The sequence below is a fragment of the Echinops telfairi genome, unplaced genomic scaffold (genome assembly GCF_000313985.2).
Source record: "Echinops telfairi isolate 266 unplaced genomic scaffold, ASM31398v2 ScPeMD7_5592;HRSCAF=6446, whole genome shotgun sequence".
NCBI lineage: Eukaryota > Metazoa > Chordata > Mammalia > Afrosoricida > Tenrecidae > Echinops > Echinops telfairi.
The window spans coordinates 31,921,833-31,942,725 of NW_022109491.1; the positions used below are offsets into that span (position 1 = coordinate 31,921,833).

Consider the following 20,893-nt stretch of genomic DNA (forward strand, 5'->3'; position numbering starts at 1 on the left):
AGCCTGTCCTATCCAGACAGGCCTGCGGAGACAACAACATGCACAAAAACAAGACAGAGCAAAACCAAGCAACAATGTACAACAAAACAGCAACAACATTCCCCTAGTTCTTTAATGCTTCCTCTCCCCCCACCTCCCCACGATCATGATCCCAATTCTATCTTACAAATTTGGCTAGACCAGAGCATGTACACAGGTACAGATAAGAGCCGGAAACACAGGGAATCCAGGACAGACAAACCCCTCATGACTAACAATGAGAGTAGCCATATCAGGAGGGTAAGGGGAAGGTGGGGGAGAAAAGGGGAACCCATCACAATGATCTACATATAGCCCCCTCCTAGGGGGACAGACAATAGAAAAGTGGGTGAAGGGAGACATTGGTCAGTGTAAGACATGAAAAAATAATAACAATTTATAAATTATTAAGGGTTCTGGGGGAGGGAGGGGAAAATTGAGGAGCTGATATCAAGGGCTCAAGTAGAAAGAAAAGGTTTTGAAAGTGATGATGGCAACAAATGCACAACTGTGCTTGACACATGGATGCATGTATGTATCCTGATAAGAGCTGTATGAGCCCACGATAAAATGATTTAAAAAGAAAGAAAAGCTGGTTTTGAAATCTATACAGATTATTGGCAGCATGACCTTGAGGAAGTTACTTCCCTTTCTGTTAATTTTCTCCTTTGTAAAATAGGGAAATGCCAACAGCCCCTACCTGCAGCGATATATTTATCAATCAACCATTTGTTACTGCTACTGGGGACCCTGGTGGCGCTGTCGGGTAATCACTGATGACTTACTGCAAGGTTAACACTTCAAACCCACCAGCTGCTTCTTGGGAGAAAGATGAGGCTGTCTTCTCCCATAAAAGACCTTGGAGACCTAGAGTCACTCTGAGGCAGAATCAAGTCAGTGGCAGTGGATTTGGTTTGTTTCTGGTCTACCTGCTCCTCACACAGAGGCTGCAACAATGGGTTCAAACAATTGTCATGATGGTGCAGGACCGGGCAGGGCGCTGTTCTTTTGTACAAAAAGGGTCTCGATGAGCTGGAGCCATTGTGACACCTAAAAACAGCATCTGCTCCTGAGCACCCTGGCCACGTGAGTCAGAGTCAACCCATGACGGAACTGCTTCATCATTACAATGAAGACCTGCCCGTGACATTCAGCCATCAACATGCATGGACGCTGCTGTCCCTTTGCCTCAGAGCATTCCTTTGCTCCTTGGTGCTTTTTTGTTTCTTTTCAAAAAGCAGTTCCTGGGTGGTGCCAATGGTCCACACGCTGGGCTAAGCAAATGGCTGGAGGTTCGTCTACCCAGAAGCACCTCAGAAGAAAGGCCTGGTGATCTCCTTCTGGAGAAATCCACCACTGAAAACACCGTGGAGTGTAGTTCTTCCTTTTAAAAAATACCATGTCACACCACACAGATTGAAGCAAAACAACGGAAGGTGTTGCGGCTTCCCCTAAAGGCAGGGTTTTTATTCTGCCTTTTCTGGATGGCTCAGTGGGCCACTGGTAAAAGCTCCAGTCAGTGCTTTTCAAAAGGGATATGGAGTTTAGTTCCACGTTGACCCAAACAGACTGCCCATGATTTGGAGCCAACTGGTAATTGGAGGGACAGGAAAAAGGGAAGAAGAACCCAAGAAAAGGCTGACAACATCAGGAAGCTGCTGACAGATTCAGGGGGAAACTCTGAAACCAGCGGCGAAGTGAGGTGTGTAAGTTTCTCTCTACGGACTCGATTCCTCAGCTGCGCCCCACGCCACCACCGAAGGCTGGACTCTGATCGTGGAACTGTGAGCAGCACCCGTTACCGTGAAAACTGGCCCCTTTTATTTGGAATGGAGAAAATGTCCATCGGTTTTAGAGACACAGGGTAGAGAAGACATAACGAGACAGTCTTTAAATCTATATAAACCTTTTAATTAAAGTCATCAAATAATAAAAAAGAACAGACTTCAGCATCCAGTGTAGTGAAGAAAGCAAACGCCTTTGAAAGGTATGCGTCAATAAAAACAAAACAAAACAAAAACACTCAGTTTATGAAGTCCCCGATGTGGTCAAAATTTTTTAAAAAGTCCTCTAAGTTGTTCTTAGGAGCAGCAGTATTTCCATTTTTTATTTTATTTTATTTTATTTGCTTTTTTTTGTGTTTAGGATTTTCTTTGCCAAAGTCACATTTACTTATTCCTTTGGGATGTCATTATGTAATTCCAGAAGAAATGTCCCCTTGAAAGTTGAACTCAACAGGGAGCTTTAGTTACAGCCAGTCAATTCCTGTGTCCTTTCATGGAGAGGTCAGAGAGCTGTGGGTGGCTATGCAGAGCCGTACCTAGGCAATGTTGTCAGACACAAGCACAACTTGACATCAAAGAGCAATATTTTAACGTAGCAACCAATATATGGTGATCTGAAACACTCAACCAGTTTCTGAAAGAACAGAGCCTCGAGTCAGAGAGAAATGGCCCCTACCATGCTCAACACAGTCTGCTTGGCACATGGTTCAATGTCAAGTGGTGCAAATGACTGACATGCCTGGCTGCCGATTGAGGTTTGTGTCCACCCAAGGATACCTGGGAAGAGAGGTCTGGCCATCTATTCTGAAAAAACCTAGCCATGGAGAACCCTCTGGGTCAGTTCTTCTTGGATATCCATGGGGGTCACCAGGAGTGTGCATGACTCAAGGGCACTGGGCTTTTCAAATTGAGTTCTTGCTGGGGTGACCCAGATGTGCCAAGTTCCGAAGCCACTTCCTCACTTTACATTAGGCCTCAGAAGTTCAACTGGTGCCCGGGGAAATGCCACTCACATTGCTCTCCCAGAGAGGCTTCCGGAAGACCGACTTACTGCCACCCATAAAGCAAAACACAAAACAATTCAGATCGGCTGTTAATTGGGCCAGGCTCATGGTGTTACCGCTTGAATGACTCAGCAAAAGGCTGAGGGAAAAATGTTGATGATTGGCAGCTGACTTTCCAAGCACAAGGGCCTTTAGGGGAAAGGGCAGGAGACAGAGGAACACTGAATCCAGGCGTACACTGAGGAGCAATGAAAACGACTCTCCTCACCACCTGAGTTGGCCCAAGAGTCCTCCGTGGAGAAACTGTCAGCCTTGAACATGAGAACGGGCCAGCCCCATGTCCTGCGCATCTCTCCTCAACCTCAGATCAAGACTCACTGGAATCTCCAGTGCTGAGCGGTGGGTCTATGAACAGGGAAAACCCGTCCATCTTCCAGAGTAGTAGGTGAGACACAGGCCCGTGTTCAAGAGTGGCTTCCACTGTGCCCTGTGGCACTCAGCCCTCCAGGTGGACGTGGACGTGGCTGAGAGAACGTCAGGAATGGAATAGGGCTTGTGGGTGGGAGCAGTAACCAGAGAAGGCAGATGGCCAAGCTCAAACTGGCTAGAGGTCACCTTGGCAGATGTCCCTGTGGACACTGACATAGTTGACCCTGAAGCCTGTTGCTCTGACCCCGGGATGACAACGGCTGTCAGGGAATCACATCCCCTCACACCCCTCCCAAGGCTGTGTGTGGGGATCGCTTCCCTCGCCATTTAGACAAGACAGGAGCAAAAAGAAGCTCACTTAATAGAAGTTATTTTCACGGCTGAGTGTGTGGAATAGGATTTGTCCTTGCTATTGTGGTTTTGACCTCTTTCGGTCTTCTCCACCGACTTAGCAATGAAGTGTGAGCACCCAGGAGACTTCTAGCCATACACATCACCAGTTCTGCAAGTTACAAAATCGTGCCGCAATGCTGGCCCTGAAAGCAACTTTAGAATACCTGCTGTCTCTCCCACCTACGGGTTTACAGAAAAGGCTACTGAGGCCCCTCCCATCACTTGTAGCACCAAGTGACGTAAGGGAAGGGATGAGCTACATGGTGTGTTTCCATTGAGGGAGGGTCTAGGTGACTCGCAGTGACAGTATATTGTCTCTGAGCCTAGCGTCGCTGCACTGCACACACCTGGGCAGGAGCAGCCTTTTCTTGCTGTATGTAGTGCAAGTCTCACAAGCAGGCCTTCTTGGCTTCACTCCTGACCACCAGTCAACTTATGGAACAGGTCCTCATCAAGCGTTTCGTTCTGGTCCTTGGAGCGGGTGGACAGAAAGATGTAGCCCCCGATGTACTCATGCACGATCTTGCAATCTGCACTCAGGCAGGTGAACGCGATGGAGACGTTTTGGTCAAACTCAATAGCCACCTGGAAGAAAGAAGAAGGCTAAGGTTATATATTCTGACACGACATCTGAGAAAGAAGCTGCGCGGCCAGATGTGGTCTCTGGGCAGACAAGATAAAGAAGGGAGGAAGGCGAGAAGGAAACCCTGTGCTTCATGAGATACTCACGGAAAACATCTCTGTTCTAACTGTGCCATCTTGTGGTGTAACCTTGCCACATACTTGGTAAAACAGCCTACTCTCACATAAAGGGAACCCTGGTGGTGTAGTGATTACGAGTTGGGCTGCGATCCTCACGGCTGGCAGTTCGAAACCACCAGCAGCTGTGTGGCAGAAAAGACTGGACTTTCTACTCCTGCAAACATTTACAGTCTCGGAAACTCACAGACGGGGGAATGTCACTATGATTCAGCATTGACTTGATGGCAATGAAGTTTTTCACCCCTAGGGATTTCTGAGACTGTAACTGTTTACAGGAGTAGAAAGCCCAGTCGTTCTCCCTCGGTGCTGCAGGTAGTTTTGAACTGCTTATCATGTGGACCGTAGTCCAACAAGTAACCACAACACCACCATGGGGACTTTAAGAACTCTGTGGACAAATCTCATTATCATTTGAGTCCATTTTTCCATGAACTTATGAACCTTTTGAAGTACTCTCTTTTTTTCAACCCCTCCTTTTCTCGCTCTCATTTAACTATAAGAACTCCCTCAAATCAGTTCTCGTGTTGAGGAGCAGGGTGCTTTCTGGATTCTTCAAGAAAGAATAAATGGCCCAGCTGAATTTTCCTACAGCCATGCCCCTCACTGCATCCCAGCTGAAAATCACAAACTCTTCAAGAAGCGGAGGCGTCACTGGTTCCACGCTATGATGCTTAACCATTAGAATCACAGGTGGAGCTTTCAAAATCACTGATGCCAGGTTACCAGTCTCAGAGTTGTTGTTAGGTGCCATTGGCTCATAGCACAACTGAAGGAAGCATTGCCTGGTCCCGTGCCACCCTCACAGTTGCTCACATGCTTGAGCCCACGGTGGCAGCCGCTGTGTCAATGCACGTTGTTGAGAGCCTTCCTCTCGTCTTGCTGTGCCTCTTCTTTCACCCAGGACGATGTCCTTCTCCAGAGACTGCTCTCTCTTGAAAACATGTCCAAAGAACACGAGATGAAGTCTCACCATCCTTACTTCCAAGGAGCATTGATTGTAGTTCTTCCAAAAATGGTTTGTTTGATCTTTTCCTAGTCTGTAGTACTTCCAACCTTCTTCCCCAGCACTGTAACTCAAATGCATGGCTTCTTCTTCAGCCTTCCTTATGCAGTGTCCAACTTTCGCACGAATATGAATGTTTGAAAATACCATGGCTTGGGTGAGGTGCCTTAGTCCCCACTGTAACCTCCTTGCTTTCAACATTCTAAAGAGGTCTTGTGCACAGATTTACCAATACAATGTGTCACTTGATCTTCTGCCTGCTGTTTCCAGGAATATTGATTGTGGATGGAAGCTAGATGAAATCCTTGACAACTTTTCTCCATTTATCATAACGTGAACTATTGATCCAGTTTTCTGTCTTCTTTACATTGAATTGTAATCCATGACAAAAGCTTCAATCTTTGATCTTAATTAGTAGGTTCTTTAAATTCTCCTCACCTACAGCAAGCAAGGTTGTGTCGCCTGCATATTGCAGGTTGTAATAGCCTTCCTCCGATTCTGATGCCAGTTTTCTTCCTATGATCCAGCTTCTCTGATGATTTGCTCATCATGCAGAATGAATAAGTGTGGTGAGAGGATATAACACTGACCCCTTTCCTGATTTTAAACCATGAAGTATTTCCTTTCTGTACACAAAACTGCCTCGTGATCCATGTACAAGTTCTGCAGGAGCACAACTAAGTGTTCTGGAATTCCCATTCTTCTCAAGGTTATTTATCCACACAGTTGAATGCCTTGGCATAGTCAATAAAACACAAGGAAACATCTTTCTGGTATTTCCTGCTTCAGCCAAGATCCATCTGATATCAGCAAAACTCAGAGATTTGTATCTAATTGTTCTGGCATTTGGCTGGCTCAGGGGGAAATGCTAAAGCAAGCAGCTCTAATATGCATTAAGGTTTTTATACCACTGGTTTAGAGATCATCTAATATCAGGTCATTAGGCTACAAATGAGTTTCTAAGTGGTTATCAGCACTGTTGGGAAGAATTCTTGGGAGGAAAAAGAACCCAAGTTTCTTACCAGCACCCTGTATCGATGACTTTCTGCTGGAAAGATGCGAGTGCCAAAGACAGGAGGGAAAAGAGATTTTTATATCAGCAACAGGGGGATATGTTGAATCATGGGGGTTCTGAGATGACTATTTCACCTTGTACTTTCCATTTTCCATTCCTGGCCTGAATTTAGTTTGTGGGGCGGAAGACAATGGGAGGCTTTAATATAGGCTTAGGGATTGAGAGTATCTAAACTCAAGAGCCCTGGTGGCAGAGTGGATTAAGTACTGGGATGCTAACTGTGAGGTTGGTGGTTAGAAGCCACCAGCTGTTCTGCAGGAGAATGATGACTGCTGGCTCCTAAAATGATTTGCTTTGGAAACCCTAAGAAATAGTACTTTCAATATTCTTGGCCAGCACTATAATTTAAATGCATCACTTCTCTTTTGGTCTTTTTTATTCAATGTCCAACTTTCACATGCATATGAGGTGACTGAATATACCATGGCTTAGTGCACCTTAGTCCTCAAAGTAACTTCCTTGCTTTTCAAAACTCTAAAGAGGTCTGTGTAGTGGATTTACTCAATGCAATGGGTACTAAAACTGTGTGTGACTATTTTACCAGACACCACATGTGTTCATTCTAAACAGAAGGGCACTCTTTAAAAATCAGAAGACTCGGTAATTCTGAGTGAATATTTCCATGCTTAATGCTGAGTATCAAAAAATTTTCATTTTACCTGCCGAATCTCCCAATTTACATTCCACTGTTTCATATTTGTGAACCTCCATGTTGTAATTGGAATCCCAGTGGCTGCATCAATTCTAATCAACCTATTGTATGAAACACCCAGAATATCATCTTTCTTGCTGCCTCTAAATCTGGAAAGATAACAATATTAATTAATTAATTAACAACAGTTTCTCGTAATACGATGTTCATTCACATGCAATCTCTTAAAGATAATACTAACAGTTTGGTAAAGCATCTCAGAAAAATGAATGAGAGGATTAACTTTTATTTTAATAGTTTTATTGACACATAATTTACATATCATATACTGCAATAGTTCAGTCATATCAAAAATCGTTGTGTGAGCATCACTATAATCAAGTCTAGAATATTTTATTCCTTCCTGTACTCATTGTGATTAGCTCCCCATTTCCCTCCAACCTCCTCTCCCATACCCACAATTAGTTATTAATCCAGTTACTATTTCTCTAGATTTACCTACTCTGGATTTTATATACTGGAAAACATACAAAAATACAGGCAAAACAAAACAAAACAAAAGAAATAAATCAGAGAAAAACCTCAATTAAAAAGAAAGTATAAAATATTAAAAACTAGAACAAATGTAAAATGGGTTAAGGAAATATTAACTTTTTATAGGAGGATATTTTTACTGTGTGATTAGGGAAAAAGGAGAGGATTAGACCTCCACTACAAACACTCTTTAGGTAAAACTGACACCAAAAGGGAACAAAGTAAGAGAGAATCAAATACATTTTAATCAAAATTCATATCAATTGTGTACTATACCCTCTTGTAGGATCGATATATCAGTGAACTAAAGAATATTCTTGACTTAATTCTTTGTAATCTAGTTAGAGGAGAGAGATATGTCGGCCACAAAGGGACATGAAGAAAAATACAGCAGAGAAGGGAGAGAAGAAATACTGGTGAAGAAGCTGTCGTAGTTAAAAACAAAGAAGACAAGGGAAGGCCTTACACTGAGAAGATGGCTTTGGACCAAGGAACTGATTGTGGTGGTGAGAGATGGAGCCACATGGATATCAAGGTAAAGAGCATTCTCGGTAGAGGGAACAGCCAGTAGAAAGGCTAGAGTACATTTTTGCATGCTCAAGGACCTGCAAAAGGAGTGTGACTGGACATGGTGAAGGAAGAGAGAGGAACGTAGATTAGAAGGCTAAGGTCTTGTAGCCTATTTCAGGATTTAGCTTTTCCTCTGGGGAAGAGAGAAAGCCTTTGGATGGTTTTGAGCAGAGGTGCATCATAATCTGGCTTATATCTTGATAGGGTCACTCTGTCTGCTAAATTGAACGCTTGAGGTGGCAACAGTGGAAGCAGGGAGCCCAGGGAGCATCACTCTAACAAAGATTTAAGTGAGATATGATGGTGGTCTGGACTGCAGTGGTGGTGATGGAGATGGTGAGAAGTGGGTGGACTCTGGGAATATTCTGAAGGTAGAGCCAGTAGGATTTGCTGATGGGTAGGATATGAGCTATAAGGGAACCCAAGGAGTCAAGAATGACCCCAAGGAAACTAACCTAAGCATGTAGGACAGTGTTTCCTAAAGTGGACAATACTGGGCCCTGGAAGACTTAGGGATGATACAAGAGGTGGGTGGGGCTGCAAAAGCAGACTGCTGCACTTTATCCTGGATATGGGCTATAGTACAAAAGTTTTTAATTTCCAAGAGGGTACTGAGTAGTTTTCTGGAGAGGGGGAGGTAGGCCAAATAAGTTGTGAACCTATGATCTAAAAGGAGTTGCCATTCACTGGGATGTCAAAGAATACAGGAGGAGGAAGTTTAAGGGGAAAGGTCAGAGTTTTGGATATGCTGTTGAGAGACTCATTTGGCATCCAAGGGAAGATCTTAAATAGACAGATTTATGAGTCTAAAGTTCCAGAGACACTTCTGGACTCAAGATCTATCTATCTATCTATCTATCTATCTATCTATCTATCTATCTATCTATCTATCTATAAAATAATAAGCACATAAATGAAGCTACATTTTTTTTAAAAGGTTGATCCCCAAGAGGGGGTATACAGATTGAGAAGAGGAGTGATTTAAGGATGAGGTGCATGCAGTCATTATACTTACTAAGAAGTTGGGAATATGGAAAAAGAACTAGCAAAGGAGGTCAAGACAATTGGCCAGTGAGGGAGAAAGGAATCCATGAAATACTGTTGTCTTGGAAGTCCAGCGAAGTGAAAGGAGTATCTCAAGGAGGAGGCGGTGATTGGATATGCCAGATGTTGCTAAGGATGGAGAACTGCCTGTTGAATTCAGCAGCAAAGTGGAGGCCCTGACAAGGGAAGTTATTGGAGAGTAGTAGGGAAGAGATTCTGATTGGCTTGTGTCCAAGAAAGAATGCAGGAAAGAAATTGGAGACTGGGTACATACATTGCTTTCAAGAAGTTGTGTGTATGCAGTTGGGGAAATCATGCCTGCCTTCTGCTGCACCCCAAATGGCTGGGGGATATCTCCTTCAAACAGCTGGGGGAACTCCTGCCTACACCCCAAGGACCTACAAGTGACTTGGGGAACTCCTGCCAGCCCTTTGTGGTGCTCCACACTGCTGCAGGAACATCCGCCCAACCTCTATGGTGATCTCTCCGGCTAGAGTAATTCCGCCTGACATCCACAGAGCTCTACACAAAGGTGGGTACACCCCCCCCACTCTCCACGGCACTCCTGTTGCAGCGGGAACCATCACACAGCATCCAAGGCACTCCAAGGCCCATGGCCCACATCACCAGGACTTCCTGGGAGATCAGCCAGTGAAGCACCATCCTTGTGGGCCCACCACCACCCGACCAGCATCCCGTGAGAGAACTATCCAACTCACACTCAAAAGAACAGAATGCTGGTTGGCCAGGGTAAGAGAGAAAACCACAGGAGGATAAAGTGGTAGCCTGACCCCCCAGTGCAGCTAGCTGCAGGTAGTTCGAAGAAGCACTCTGCAAGTTTTCCAAAGAGAGGGCCCAGTGCCCTTTGACTCCCTGGGAGATGGCACTGGGATCCTCTAAAGCAGGCATCCTCAAACTACAGCCTGTGGGCCACATGTGGCCCACCAAAGACATATATCCAGCCTGCCAGGTGTTTTTGCCTCATTTTGTTTTTTACCTCAAAATAAGATATGTGCTGTGTGCATAGGAATTTGTTCATAGTTTTTTTTTTAAACTATAGTCCGGCCCTCCAACGGGTCTGAGGGACAGTGAACTGGCCCCGTTTAAAAAGTTTGAGGACTCCTTCTCTAAAGCAACATGTAAAAAGCAACCAGCCCCAACAGCCTCAATGAAAAGGCAGGATAAATAGAAGACAATGCTGGAAGAAGTCATGAACTTAACGATGTGCACAGAAGAAGCAGACATTGACCTGCCACAGAAAGAAATCTTCAGAATGCTGCTTGGAGTCATATAGGATATGAGGTAAACAATAAAAAAAAAAAAAAAAAAAGGATGAAATGATAGAGGAGATAAAGGCCGCGCACCAAAGGGAAATACAAGACCTAAGGGATGAAATAACAAAATCCAGTAGCAAATTAACAAACTTTGCCAACAGACTTGAGGAGGCAGAGAATTGCACCAGTGACACAGAACAGGTGTGTCAAACTGGTGGCCTGCAGGCTGCATGCGACCCCTGAGTTTTTTTGTGGCCCGCGATGTTCTGAAATAAAATGAAAATAGAAAAAATTCTTATGAAGAAAATAGTGCTTAGGGGAGATCGAGGCAATACCATACACACAATTCTCTCATTAACCCTTTAACTACTGAAGACTAGTATACACATGGCCCAGTGCCTTTCCTGGGGGCCTGTAGACATGTATAAATGCACTGACTCAGTTCCAGCGATGTTTCAAAGCCATATATCTGCCACTCTCAGTGTCATGTAATGTAAACAAATCCCAATAGAGAAAAGGTTAAAAAGAGCACTCTGGGTTGTGGTGTTATGAATCATACTTAGTGGCAGCACTAGTTAACATTTTTATAGGGAAGCCATTGTATGAGCAACTATTTTCGTCCATGAAATGAAATAAAATGGCATACAGATCAAGATTAACTGATAAACATCTATCTGCTTTAATGAAGATTGTCTGTTCTCAGTCTTTTAATCCAGATATTGGAAAACTAGTATGAGGAAAGTGTTGGCAAGTTTCGGGTAAAAAAGAATAATTTCAGTTTTATAAATACATTAAATAAAATAAATGTTTAAATAAAAGCAATTACATAGTATTTTAATATCCTATCCATATTCCTGGATCCTCACTTCAAAATATAAAATAAGCAAAATTCGTAAATGTGATGTTGCCCACATGAATCTTGCCTGTTGCACCAAATGACCCATGTTTTAATTGAGTTTGACACCCCTGACCTAGAGAATAACCAGGCAGACCTTAACAAACGGGAAAGACAGTCAAATAGGACAATCAGAAAAGTTGAAGAAAACCTGAGAGCCATGTCTGATGCCATGCAGAGGAACAGTATTAGAATAATTGGACTACTGGAACAAGACACAACAAAGAAGTCAATGGCAAAAAGAGTGAGGGAATTCTTAGAGGAAAACGTCCACAGCTTAATAAATGAAACCCGGGCACCCATTCAGGAGACTGAAAGAACATTAGTTAGACTGAATCCCAAGAAGAAATCACAAAGACACATAATAGCTAAATTATCCAATTTTGAGGAAAAGGAGAAAATCATCATAAGAGCAGCTAGGGAAACACAAATAGTCACTTATAAAGGCACCAAAGAAGAATATGATAAGACCTATCAGCAGACATGATGAATAAGAGGAGGGAGTGGAGTAACATATTCCAAAAACTGAAGGAAAATAGCGCAAGCCCAAGAAGACCATATCCGGCCACATTATCTATTAAGATAGATGGAGAAGTACGAGTCTTCCCAGCTAAGGAAAAACTCAAAGGAGACATAAAAAGAAACCCAGCCCTACAAAAAATCCTTGCTGACCCACTATGGGCAGAGGATCAATACTCACTGAGCACAAATAAGAGAATGTCACATAGAACAACTACACCCAGAGGGCAACAAAGAGAAAACAAGATAGCATTAGCTCACTGGTTAAAAGAAGGCAAAATGAACTACACACACAGACACACAACACAAACTGATAAGATAGGGAGGTAGGAAAACACCCAATACAAAAGGTACAAGATGACATCACACAGTCCACAAATGGATGTAATAACACTGAATATCAATGGACTGAACTCAGGCATCAAAAGGCAGAGGCTAGCAGAACTGGCTTAGAAAACATAACCAATCAATCTGCTGCCTACAGTAGACACATGTCAAGATTACAGACAAAAACAGGCTGAGAATTAAAGGCTGAAGAAAAATATACCAAGCAAACGGCAATTCAAAAAAAGCAGGGGTTGCAATCTTAATCTTGGACAAAATTGATCTCAATGTGCAAGCAACAACAAGAGACAAAAAGGGGCACTATATAATGCTCAAGGGAAGAGTAGACCAAGAACCAGTGAGCATAATAAATATATACGTGCCCAATGAGAGACCCGCAAAATTTGTAAATCAAACACGCCAGAAGATGAAAAAAGAAATCACAGGCTCGATAACACAAAAGCATATAAATCAAATACTTCCCTATGACCAAGTGGGATTCATACCAGGGCTGCAGGGATGGTTCAACATACAAAAGACCATTCGTATCATTTGCCGTATAGACATGAAAAATTATAACCACATGATAATATCTATAGATGTGGGAAAAGCATTAGACAACCTCCAACACCCATTCCTGTTTAAGACACCCAAGAAGATAGGAATGGAAGGAAAATTCCTCAATATTATAGAAGCTATATATGAAAGACCAACAGCCAACATGGTACTCAATGGAGAAAAGATTAAAACAATCCCACTGAAAAAGGGGACCAGACAAGGATGCCTCCTGGCCCCACTCCTACTTAACATTGTACTGGAGGTCCTTACTAACAACATAAGGCGACATCAGGCAAAGAAAAGATATCAAAAGTATGTATCTGGGGAAGGAAGAGGCAAAACTATCATTATTCACAGATGTTATGATTTTATATATGGAAAACCCCCAAAACTCCACAAGTGGAAATTTGGAAATGATAGAGGAATAGGGCATGGTGGCAGGATACAAGATCAATAAACATAAGTCTATCAGACTGCTTTACACACCCAACAAGATCTCAGAAGAGGTAATTAAAAAGATAGTACTCTTTACAATAGCCAAGCACAAATTGAAATATCTAGGGATATACCTGAACCCTTCCCCACCCTCCCACCCCCTCAAAAAAAGATTTGTATGAGGAAAACTACTTCAACAAATGAAAGAATATCCCATGCTCGTGGATTGGAAGATAATATAGTAAAGATGTCAGTTCTGCCAAAGGCACTATATAAGTTTAATGTTATCCCAAAACAAATACCATCATCCTTCTTCAAAGAACTGGAAAAACTGATTACCAACTTCATATGGAGAGGGAAGAAGCCCAGAATTAGCAGAGACTCCTCAAGAAGAAGGACGAAGTGGGACGGTTTGTTTTACCTGACTTTAGCATCTATTATACAGCCACAGTAGTCCAAACAGTGTGGTATTGGTATAAGGACAGATATTCAGACCAATGGAAAAGAGTTGAAAACCCAGAAATAAAAACACCAGCATGCAATGGGAAGCAGAAGCCCTCTTCAATAAGTGGTGCTAGAAAAAAATGGATATCTACCTGCAGAAAAATGAAGCAAGACCGTTACCTCACTCCATGACCAAGAATAAACTCAAGGTGGATCACAGACTTGAGGTAAATCCCCAAACTATTAGGGCCATTAATGAGGAAATTGGGACAAACCTGAGAACCTTAGCACAGGGAATACATAGGCTATCAGAAATAGGGAAAGATACAATTACAGAGGAGTCACAAATTGACAAGTGGGATATACTGAAGATAAAACACCCATTTACATTGAATGAATTCACCAAGATAGTAATAAGAGAGCTCACAGACTGGGAAAACATCTTTAGCAATAACACATCAGACAAAGCCCTTATTATTAATATCTACAATACTTTGCAAGTTACAATAAGAAAAAAACTAATTGTCCACTAAGGAGGTGAGCAAAGACTCTGAACAGAAGTTTCACAAGAGCAGAAATCTGAATGGCCAATAAACATGAGAAAATGTTCCCAATCATTAGCCATAAGAGAAATGCAAACTAAATAACTATGAGATACTACCTAATACCCTCAAAGATAGCCCAACTCAAAATAGAAAATAACATGTTTTGGAGGGACTGTGGTGAGATAGAAACTCTTGTTCATTGCTGGTGGACCTGTAGATATGTACAGCCATTATGGAAATCAATTTGGCGATATCTAAAACAGATGGAGATTGAGATGCCATACAACCCAGCAACTCCCCTACTGGGCATATACCCAGAAGAGGCAAGAAACAAACCATGGGCAGACATCTGTGCTCCAATGTTCATCTCGGCACAGTTCACAATTGCAAGGAGTTGGAAACAACCCAACTTCCATCAACAGATGAATGGATCAAAAAACTGTGGTACATACATACAATGGAGTACTACACATCCCTAAAAAGCAGTGACAAAAGCATGAAGCACATTGCTGCCTGGGAAGAACTGGAAGAAATTATGCTAAGTGATGTAAGCAAACACAAAAGGACAAATACAACACGAGTCCATTGAGGTAAGCTTAAAAAATGGGACATAGGGGCAAACCTACTATACATTCCTGGGGTGAGGTCCAGGTACTATGGCAAGTGCCAAAACCAATCCAGGGATACATACAGCAGCCAACCCAATAGGGGGGAGAAAGAAAGAGAGAGAGAGAGAAAAAAAGATATGGGTAGTGTGTGTATGTTCACGTGTGTGTGATCAAGCCGATGTCTAGCACAACTCTGCCCTCTCTCTTCCACTGTGGGGACGGAAGCAGGAGTGGCGTCTCGGAGACAAGCGCTGGGATGGATGTGAAATGAGCTTTTTCCGTGAGTAGAAGAGTCAAGACAGACTTTCCTGCTAGATGGGAAAAAGAAGTTGGTGTCTGGAGAGAGGGCAGAAAACAAACGAAAACTGCACTTTAAAGAAAAGAGTTAAGTCTTTAAAAGAAATACATCTTCGAACCCCTGAGTTGCAAACGGAGAGCAGGAAGGTACTTGTTTTCATGCAGAATTAAGGGAGATTTTCCTTAAGTGTGGACATTTCTTATTGAATTAAGAATACAACTCAATTTGTAGGCATGCATGTGGAGCTACTTTGGGGAGTCATTTGTTTTATATGGGTGGGTGGAGCATTCATAGTCAGTGGGGATTATTGATGAAGGCACTTGTTCTGTGTCCCTGACGTGGAGGTGAACTTGGACAAGTCATGTAAGCTATTTTCTGTATCTTAGTATTCTCATCTAGAGGAGAGATAAGGGGCTTTTTAGTCCCGTAAGGAGTCACAGTCTTGGAAACCCATGGGGGCAGGTCTACTCTGTCCTATTGGGTTGCCATGAGTCAGAATTGACTGGATGGCAGTCTTTTCCCTCCGCGTTTTCTCATCTATAAAGCAGAAGGTGAGGGCACGACATGGGTCACATGAGAGCCCTGAAGACCAAGAACTACTCAGACCCATGGGATTTGGTTCTCTAGAAGAAAAGTCTACACAAAACAATGGCACAAGATGTATTGAGACCTCTTTGTTTGGAAACCTTAAACTTCTGTGACGTTGCCCTGAAAGACAGTCTGTGAACCCTAACAGGGGGCAGTGGCGGTGGCGGGGGAGAGGACACAGTCAGAGGGTTCATAAAATTGGTAAGTGACATCCCTTCTTTGGCATTGCAAATGTAGTTATCCTAAATGAGCCAAATCTTTAAAAAATATAAAAATTGCCCTCTCACACTTATCCAACTTCAGGGGTATTAATTAATACGTTGGACAGGTGGAATGGAAACGTGTCATGAGCCACCAGATGTCTGCAGGCATTCTAAGGAAGGGTCTGCAGTTGACAAACGTACCTTGGTGATACAAACAAAGCAGGGTAGAATTCTATCACATGAAAGAATTTTGCAAGACCAATAACTTCTTCATTGCAAAGAACTGTTTTTGACATATGGATTTCAACTCTATGTAAAGAAAACAAAATTCCTCACAACTGGACCAATAGGCAACATCATGATTCATGGGGAAGAGATTGAAGTTGTCAAAGATTTCATTTTACTTGGATCCGTAAGCAACATTCATGGAAGCAGCAGTCTAGAAATCAAACAACATATTGCATTGGGCAAATCTGCTGCAAAAGACCTCTTTAAAGTGTTAGAGAGCAAACGCTTTTCTGTGCCTGATCCAAGTCATAGTGTTTTTAATCGCCGCATATGCATGTGAAAACCAGACAATGAACAGGGAAGACCAGAAAAGGATTTGTGCCTTTGCACCGTGCTCTTGGCAAAGAATACTGAATATACCATGAACTTCCAGAAAAACAAAAAGATCTGTCTCGGAGCAAGTGCAGCCAGAAAGTTCCTTAGAAGCAAGAATGGTGAGACTTTGTCTCATGTACTTTGGACACATTGTCAGGAGAGACAAGTCTCTGGAAAAGGACATCAGGCTTGGTAAAGTAAAGGACCAAAATGAAAAAAAAGAGGAAGATTCTCCGTGGATCAACACAGTAGATGCAACAATAGGCTCACACATAAGAATGGTGTGACCAGGCAGCGTTTTGCTCTGCTGTACACAGAGTTGCTAAGAATTGGAACCAACTTCCTGGCACCTAATAAGAGCAGTAGTCTAAGAAAAGAAGACTGTGCTTTAAACTAAGTGAGAATAAAATTATCTCCAGGCAAAACACTGAAAATCTAATGGAATGTGAGAAGCAAGCTAACATCACAGTTACCTGACAAGGTAGTAGGTGAGCCCAAATTCAGGTAGAGACTGCCATGCCTGGATGAACCGCAGTTTGGCTTCAACCAAGGGCATCTGGGCCACATTCTGGTGGGCTTCCAGGATCCGGGCCGCCAGCTAAGCAAAAGCAGACATCAGACTCTCCTCAGTTTGCATTGACTACTCGCTAAACACCCCATTAGGTCTAGATCCCCAATGAATTTGTAAAAAAGAAAAGAAAAGCAAATTCTAAGTGTAACTCCTCAAATAAATTCACTCTGATCCTTTCATTCGTTTTCTTTTGCTTATTTTCTATAAGACATGGACATGGGGTGGGGGGTGAGGTGGAGGAGACAGAAATAAGCCACCCAGCACCTAAATGCCTTCTTCGTAGCAGGCAGATGGAAATGCCTGGGGCCACTCTCTCTAGAACTGCCCCAGGGCAATGATTCTACTCTAATCGTTTTGTTTGTGTTACCTACTGGCCACATAGTTACGCAGTTCAACCAATAACCCACTCTGACCAGGTGCTGTCCAGGTACATACACCTCGTGGTGACCCCGTATGTTTCAGAGTAGAACTGTGCTCTGTAGATTTCATGGCTGTGACCTTTAGGAAGCAGGTTGCCAGGACTTTCTTATGAGGCACCTCTGAGTGGGTTTGAACTGCCAAGCTTTCTGTTAGTAACTGAAAGCTTAATTTGTTGTACCACCTACGGACTCCTAACTCACTCTTAGGATAAACCTACATTTGATCTTTAATTTGGGGGGAGCATATAATTTCGTTCTTAATTAAATTCAATCCAAGAACCTACCCATGTACAGATTGTAACTCAGGCACCAAAATTAACAATCATTTCTTATTTATCATTTCATGTCCAGTCTATCTTAAAATGCCCTCAGTACCTGATTTTTCAAGATGATTTCCCCAATCAAATAGGATTCCTCACTTTTTTTCAGAGCAGAAAACGTTCATTGCAAACAATCACCCTAAGAAGATGTGGTACCTGTTTAGACTTGTATTTTTTTGCGCATCGAGGAGACACAAAACATTCTGGGTTCATGTCCATGTTCTCACCACTGGAAGCTACTGGAGAAGCCGAGCTCCGATTCTTCATTCTCAGGAATGAAAGGATGCTGAGGACCTCCGGCTGGTAGGAGCTGTCTGCCATGGTTTTTCCCTTTGATGCCAAGATGCAGGCAGCCATCCAACGGGCATACTGATTCTCCTGCAGCAAGCATGAGAAGGCAGAGAAACAAGTTCAAGGGAAAAGTCAACTGTTGGGAACAGAGCATACCTTGGGCTTGGTCTCCATCATAACACAAAGTCATCACCTTCCATCTTTCCACAAGAGAAGATGTGAAGCTGCATGCCGAATCGTGGTGTCAGTCACCCAATGTAACATCCAGCAACAGTTTTTGAGCCCTGTATTGAGTTTCTAGGTGTTAAAGGGCTAGTGAAGAGGTATGTTGTCTTAATGAGGAACCAAGAGCACAAAATAATATCATGGCGCGCAGGCAGGAAGGAACACAAACTATAGGAGAGTCTTCCTTGATACATATTTCTATTTTTCACATGGCAGAAGAAATCATTAACTGGTATCCCATGGTACTTCTATTGCTAGCACATCCATAGTAAAGATTTGAACCCCTAGGAATCAGGGCTACTGATGGGAATTTGAACCACTCAGTGGTGGTTTCTAGCGTTCTTTACTGTCTGTTTCTTTTGGATCTCAGGGACTGAAGGCCAGTGGCTGCAGAGAGGTTGAATTCTTCAAAGCAGCAGTAGCTATGGCACATTGAATTATTGGCCTCAGTCTTCACCATCCTATGCCCTTTGCCACATCATTTGACATGCCTTCCCACTGGAGTCAAAGCAGAATGCCCCACCCCTTGATTTTGAGCTCAGTCATGTGACTCTCTTTAGCCAATGGCCTGTCAGTGGACTTGACTGATAATTTCAGGCTGAAGTCACGCAAGGCTTTGTGGGTTTCCAGTTGCCTTGCTGCACGCCTGCCATTGCTATGAGTCGAGCTTTCTCCATGCAGCTTGAAAGCTAGAATAAGTACACACGGCACAGACATGGACCCAAAGCCTCATGAGAGTTAAACCTTGAAGCACATTTGCCCAGTTGACACAGCTGAAAACAAAACAGACTCACTGCCATTGAAGCCATGCTGACTCAGAGTGACTTAATTGGTCAGGGGGAACTGCCCCTGTGAGTTTTCAAGATTGTAACTCTTCACAGGAGTAGAAAGCCCCGTCTTTCTTCCAAGGAGTGGCTATGGTTTTGAACTGCTGACCTTGCAATTAGCAGCCCAACGCATAGCTCCTATGCCATTAGGGCTCTTGTAGCTGACACTGCAGCAATGTGTTAAAAAAAATTGGTATAGCAGCATTTACAAATATGCTTCATTGTGTGTGTGTGTGTGGTGGGGGTGTGTTTGTCAGCTGACAAACAAATGTACAAAGTGTGTTATTTGCAAAAAAATAATATAGTATGAATCATTCAGCCCTCATTCATCTGCAGATGCTTCAGAAACAAATGTTTATTATATTTCACTGTTATTTTTGTGGTTGTTTGTTACAAAGCAAAATCTGACAGATACAAGAGTACTCTGACTTGAGAAAACACTTTATGTGTTTGACCCTTGCGCTTAAAAAAAGGGCAAGGTGACTTACATGTTTGTGGTTTTACTTACATGGTCACATTTCAGATATACTTCGTTCATACCATCAGCAACAGGGATTAGTAACTTGATTCCAAACTTTCTGCCTGCAACATTTACATCTGGCACAACTTCACTGCCTGAATGATGAAAAGCAGGGACAGAAGTGAGGTCTGGAAAATTTGTTATAATACAACAAACGGATGGGCATCTAAAATAAAGACACTGGACACAAACGCCGCAGGTTTGGTTCTTTTCTGAAAAAGTGGAGGGACAAGTTGGTAACATCAGTCAATGGGTAACGCAATCAGGCTTAGATGATACTGTAAGGAGCACTGGTGGTGCAGTGGTTAAGCGCTCAGCTGCTTATCAAAACACTAGAGGTTCAAATCCACAGGAGGAAAATGTGTCTGTCTGCTTCCATAAAGAACACAGCCTGTATCACAACCTATAGGGTGGCTGTGCGTCAGAATCGACTCCAGAGTACTGAGGCGTTTGGTTTAGGAGCCATTAACATGGGTAAGAGAAAATTGTTTCCTTGAATGCATCTTTAAAGTAGGTATTGGCTAACCTTACTCATAATCGCAAACCAAACACTCTGCCTCACAGCGACCCTGTAGGACGGAGTAGAACTGCCCCTGTGGGTTTCAGAGATGGTAACTCTCTTTTTAAAAATTTCTTCAATATATTTATTTATATTTTAAAGCAACTGTTGACAAAGGTTCACCAGAAACAATCTGAACAAGTGAGACAACACAGTCACTACCATTGACATACTGCTGAAAGTCACCCGGGGCCCCACGGAGCCTGGCCACAACCAAGCAGCCCAGGGTCTGTCATTTACATGCAAGCTGGCTGCTTCTTACCTCCCCCAACCACCCAGGGGTCTGAGGACCATGAATCAATCACTTCTGGACTGTTTTTAATTAAAAAAGTAAAATACCAATAAAAAACTAATGTATCTTCTCTCTTCAAGGTTTCTGACAGGGACAGAAACATTTCGTTCTTTCCTCAGCGGCATGGTTTTAGAAACTCTAGCAAGTCACACAATAAGCCAACCCCCAAAGAGCGCTCACTGGCTCATGGTGCAAATAACGGGTTCTCTAAGGGTCTGGCCCAAGCGCGCTCTGAGAAGGGATATGCAGGGAAGCTCTACTAAGTAAGCAGGTAGTGCGGGACTGGAAATGGTGACCATTTGCACTG

General features: G+C 43.0%; 1 protein-coding gene, 1 non-coding gene and 1 pseudogene across 2 annotated transcripts in view; all 3 read right to left on the bottom strand.

The window, feature by feature from the left end:
- Positions 1–1,415: 1,415 nt before the first annotated feature.
- LOC115871378 lies at positions 1,416–1,553 on the bottom strand. The gene has a single exon (XR_004047255.1). It is a non-coding gene; the product is annotated as a small nucleolar RNA SNORA21 (small nucleolar RNA).
- Positions 1,554–2,163: 610 nt separating this feature from the next.
- The window catches only part of FERMT1 (FERM domain containing kindlin 1), a 47,225-nt gene continuing 28,495 nt past the window's right edge, over positions 2,164–20,893 (bottom strand). The window contains exons 10-14 of the mRNA XM_004697840.2: positions 19,724–19,830; positions 18,029–18,250; positions 17,036–17,160; positions 7,128–7,269; positions 2,164–4,213 (exon numbers count right to left, since the gene is read on the bottom strand). Coding sequence (XP_004697897.1) covers positions 4,040–4,213; positions 7,128–7,269; positions 17,036–17,160; positions 18,029–18,250; positions 19,724–19,830 — 770 coding nt within the window. The 3' untranslated portion in view covers positions 2,164–4,039. The remainder of the gene's footprint in view (positions 4,214–7,127; positions 7,270–17,035; positions 17,161–18,028; positions 18,251–19,723; positions 19,831–20,893) is intronic.
- Positions 19,902–20,893, bottom strand: part of LOC105979676 — a 2,410-nt pseudogene continuing 1,418 nt past the window's right edge.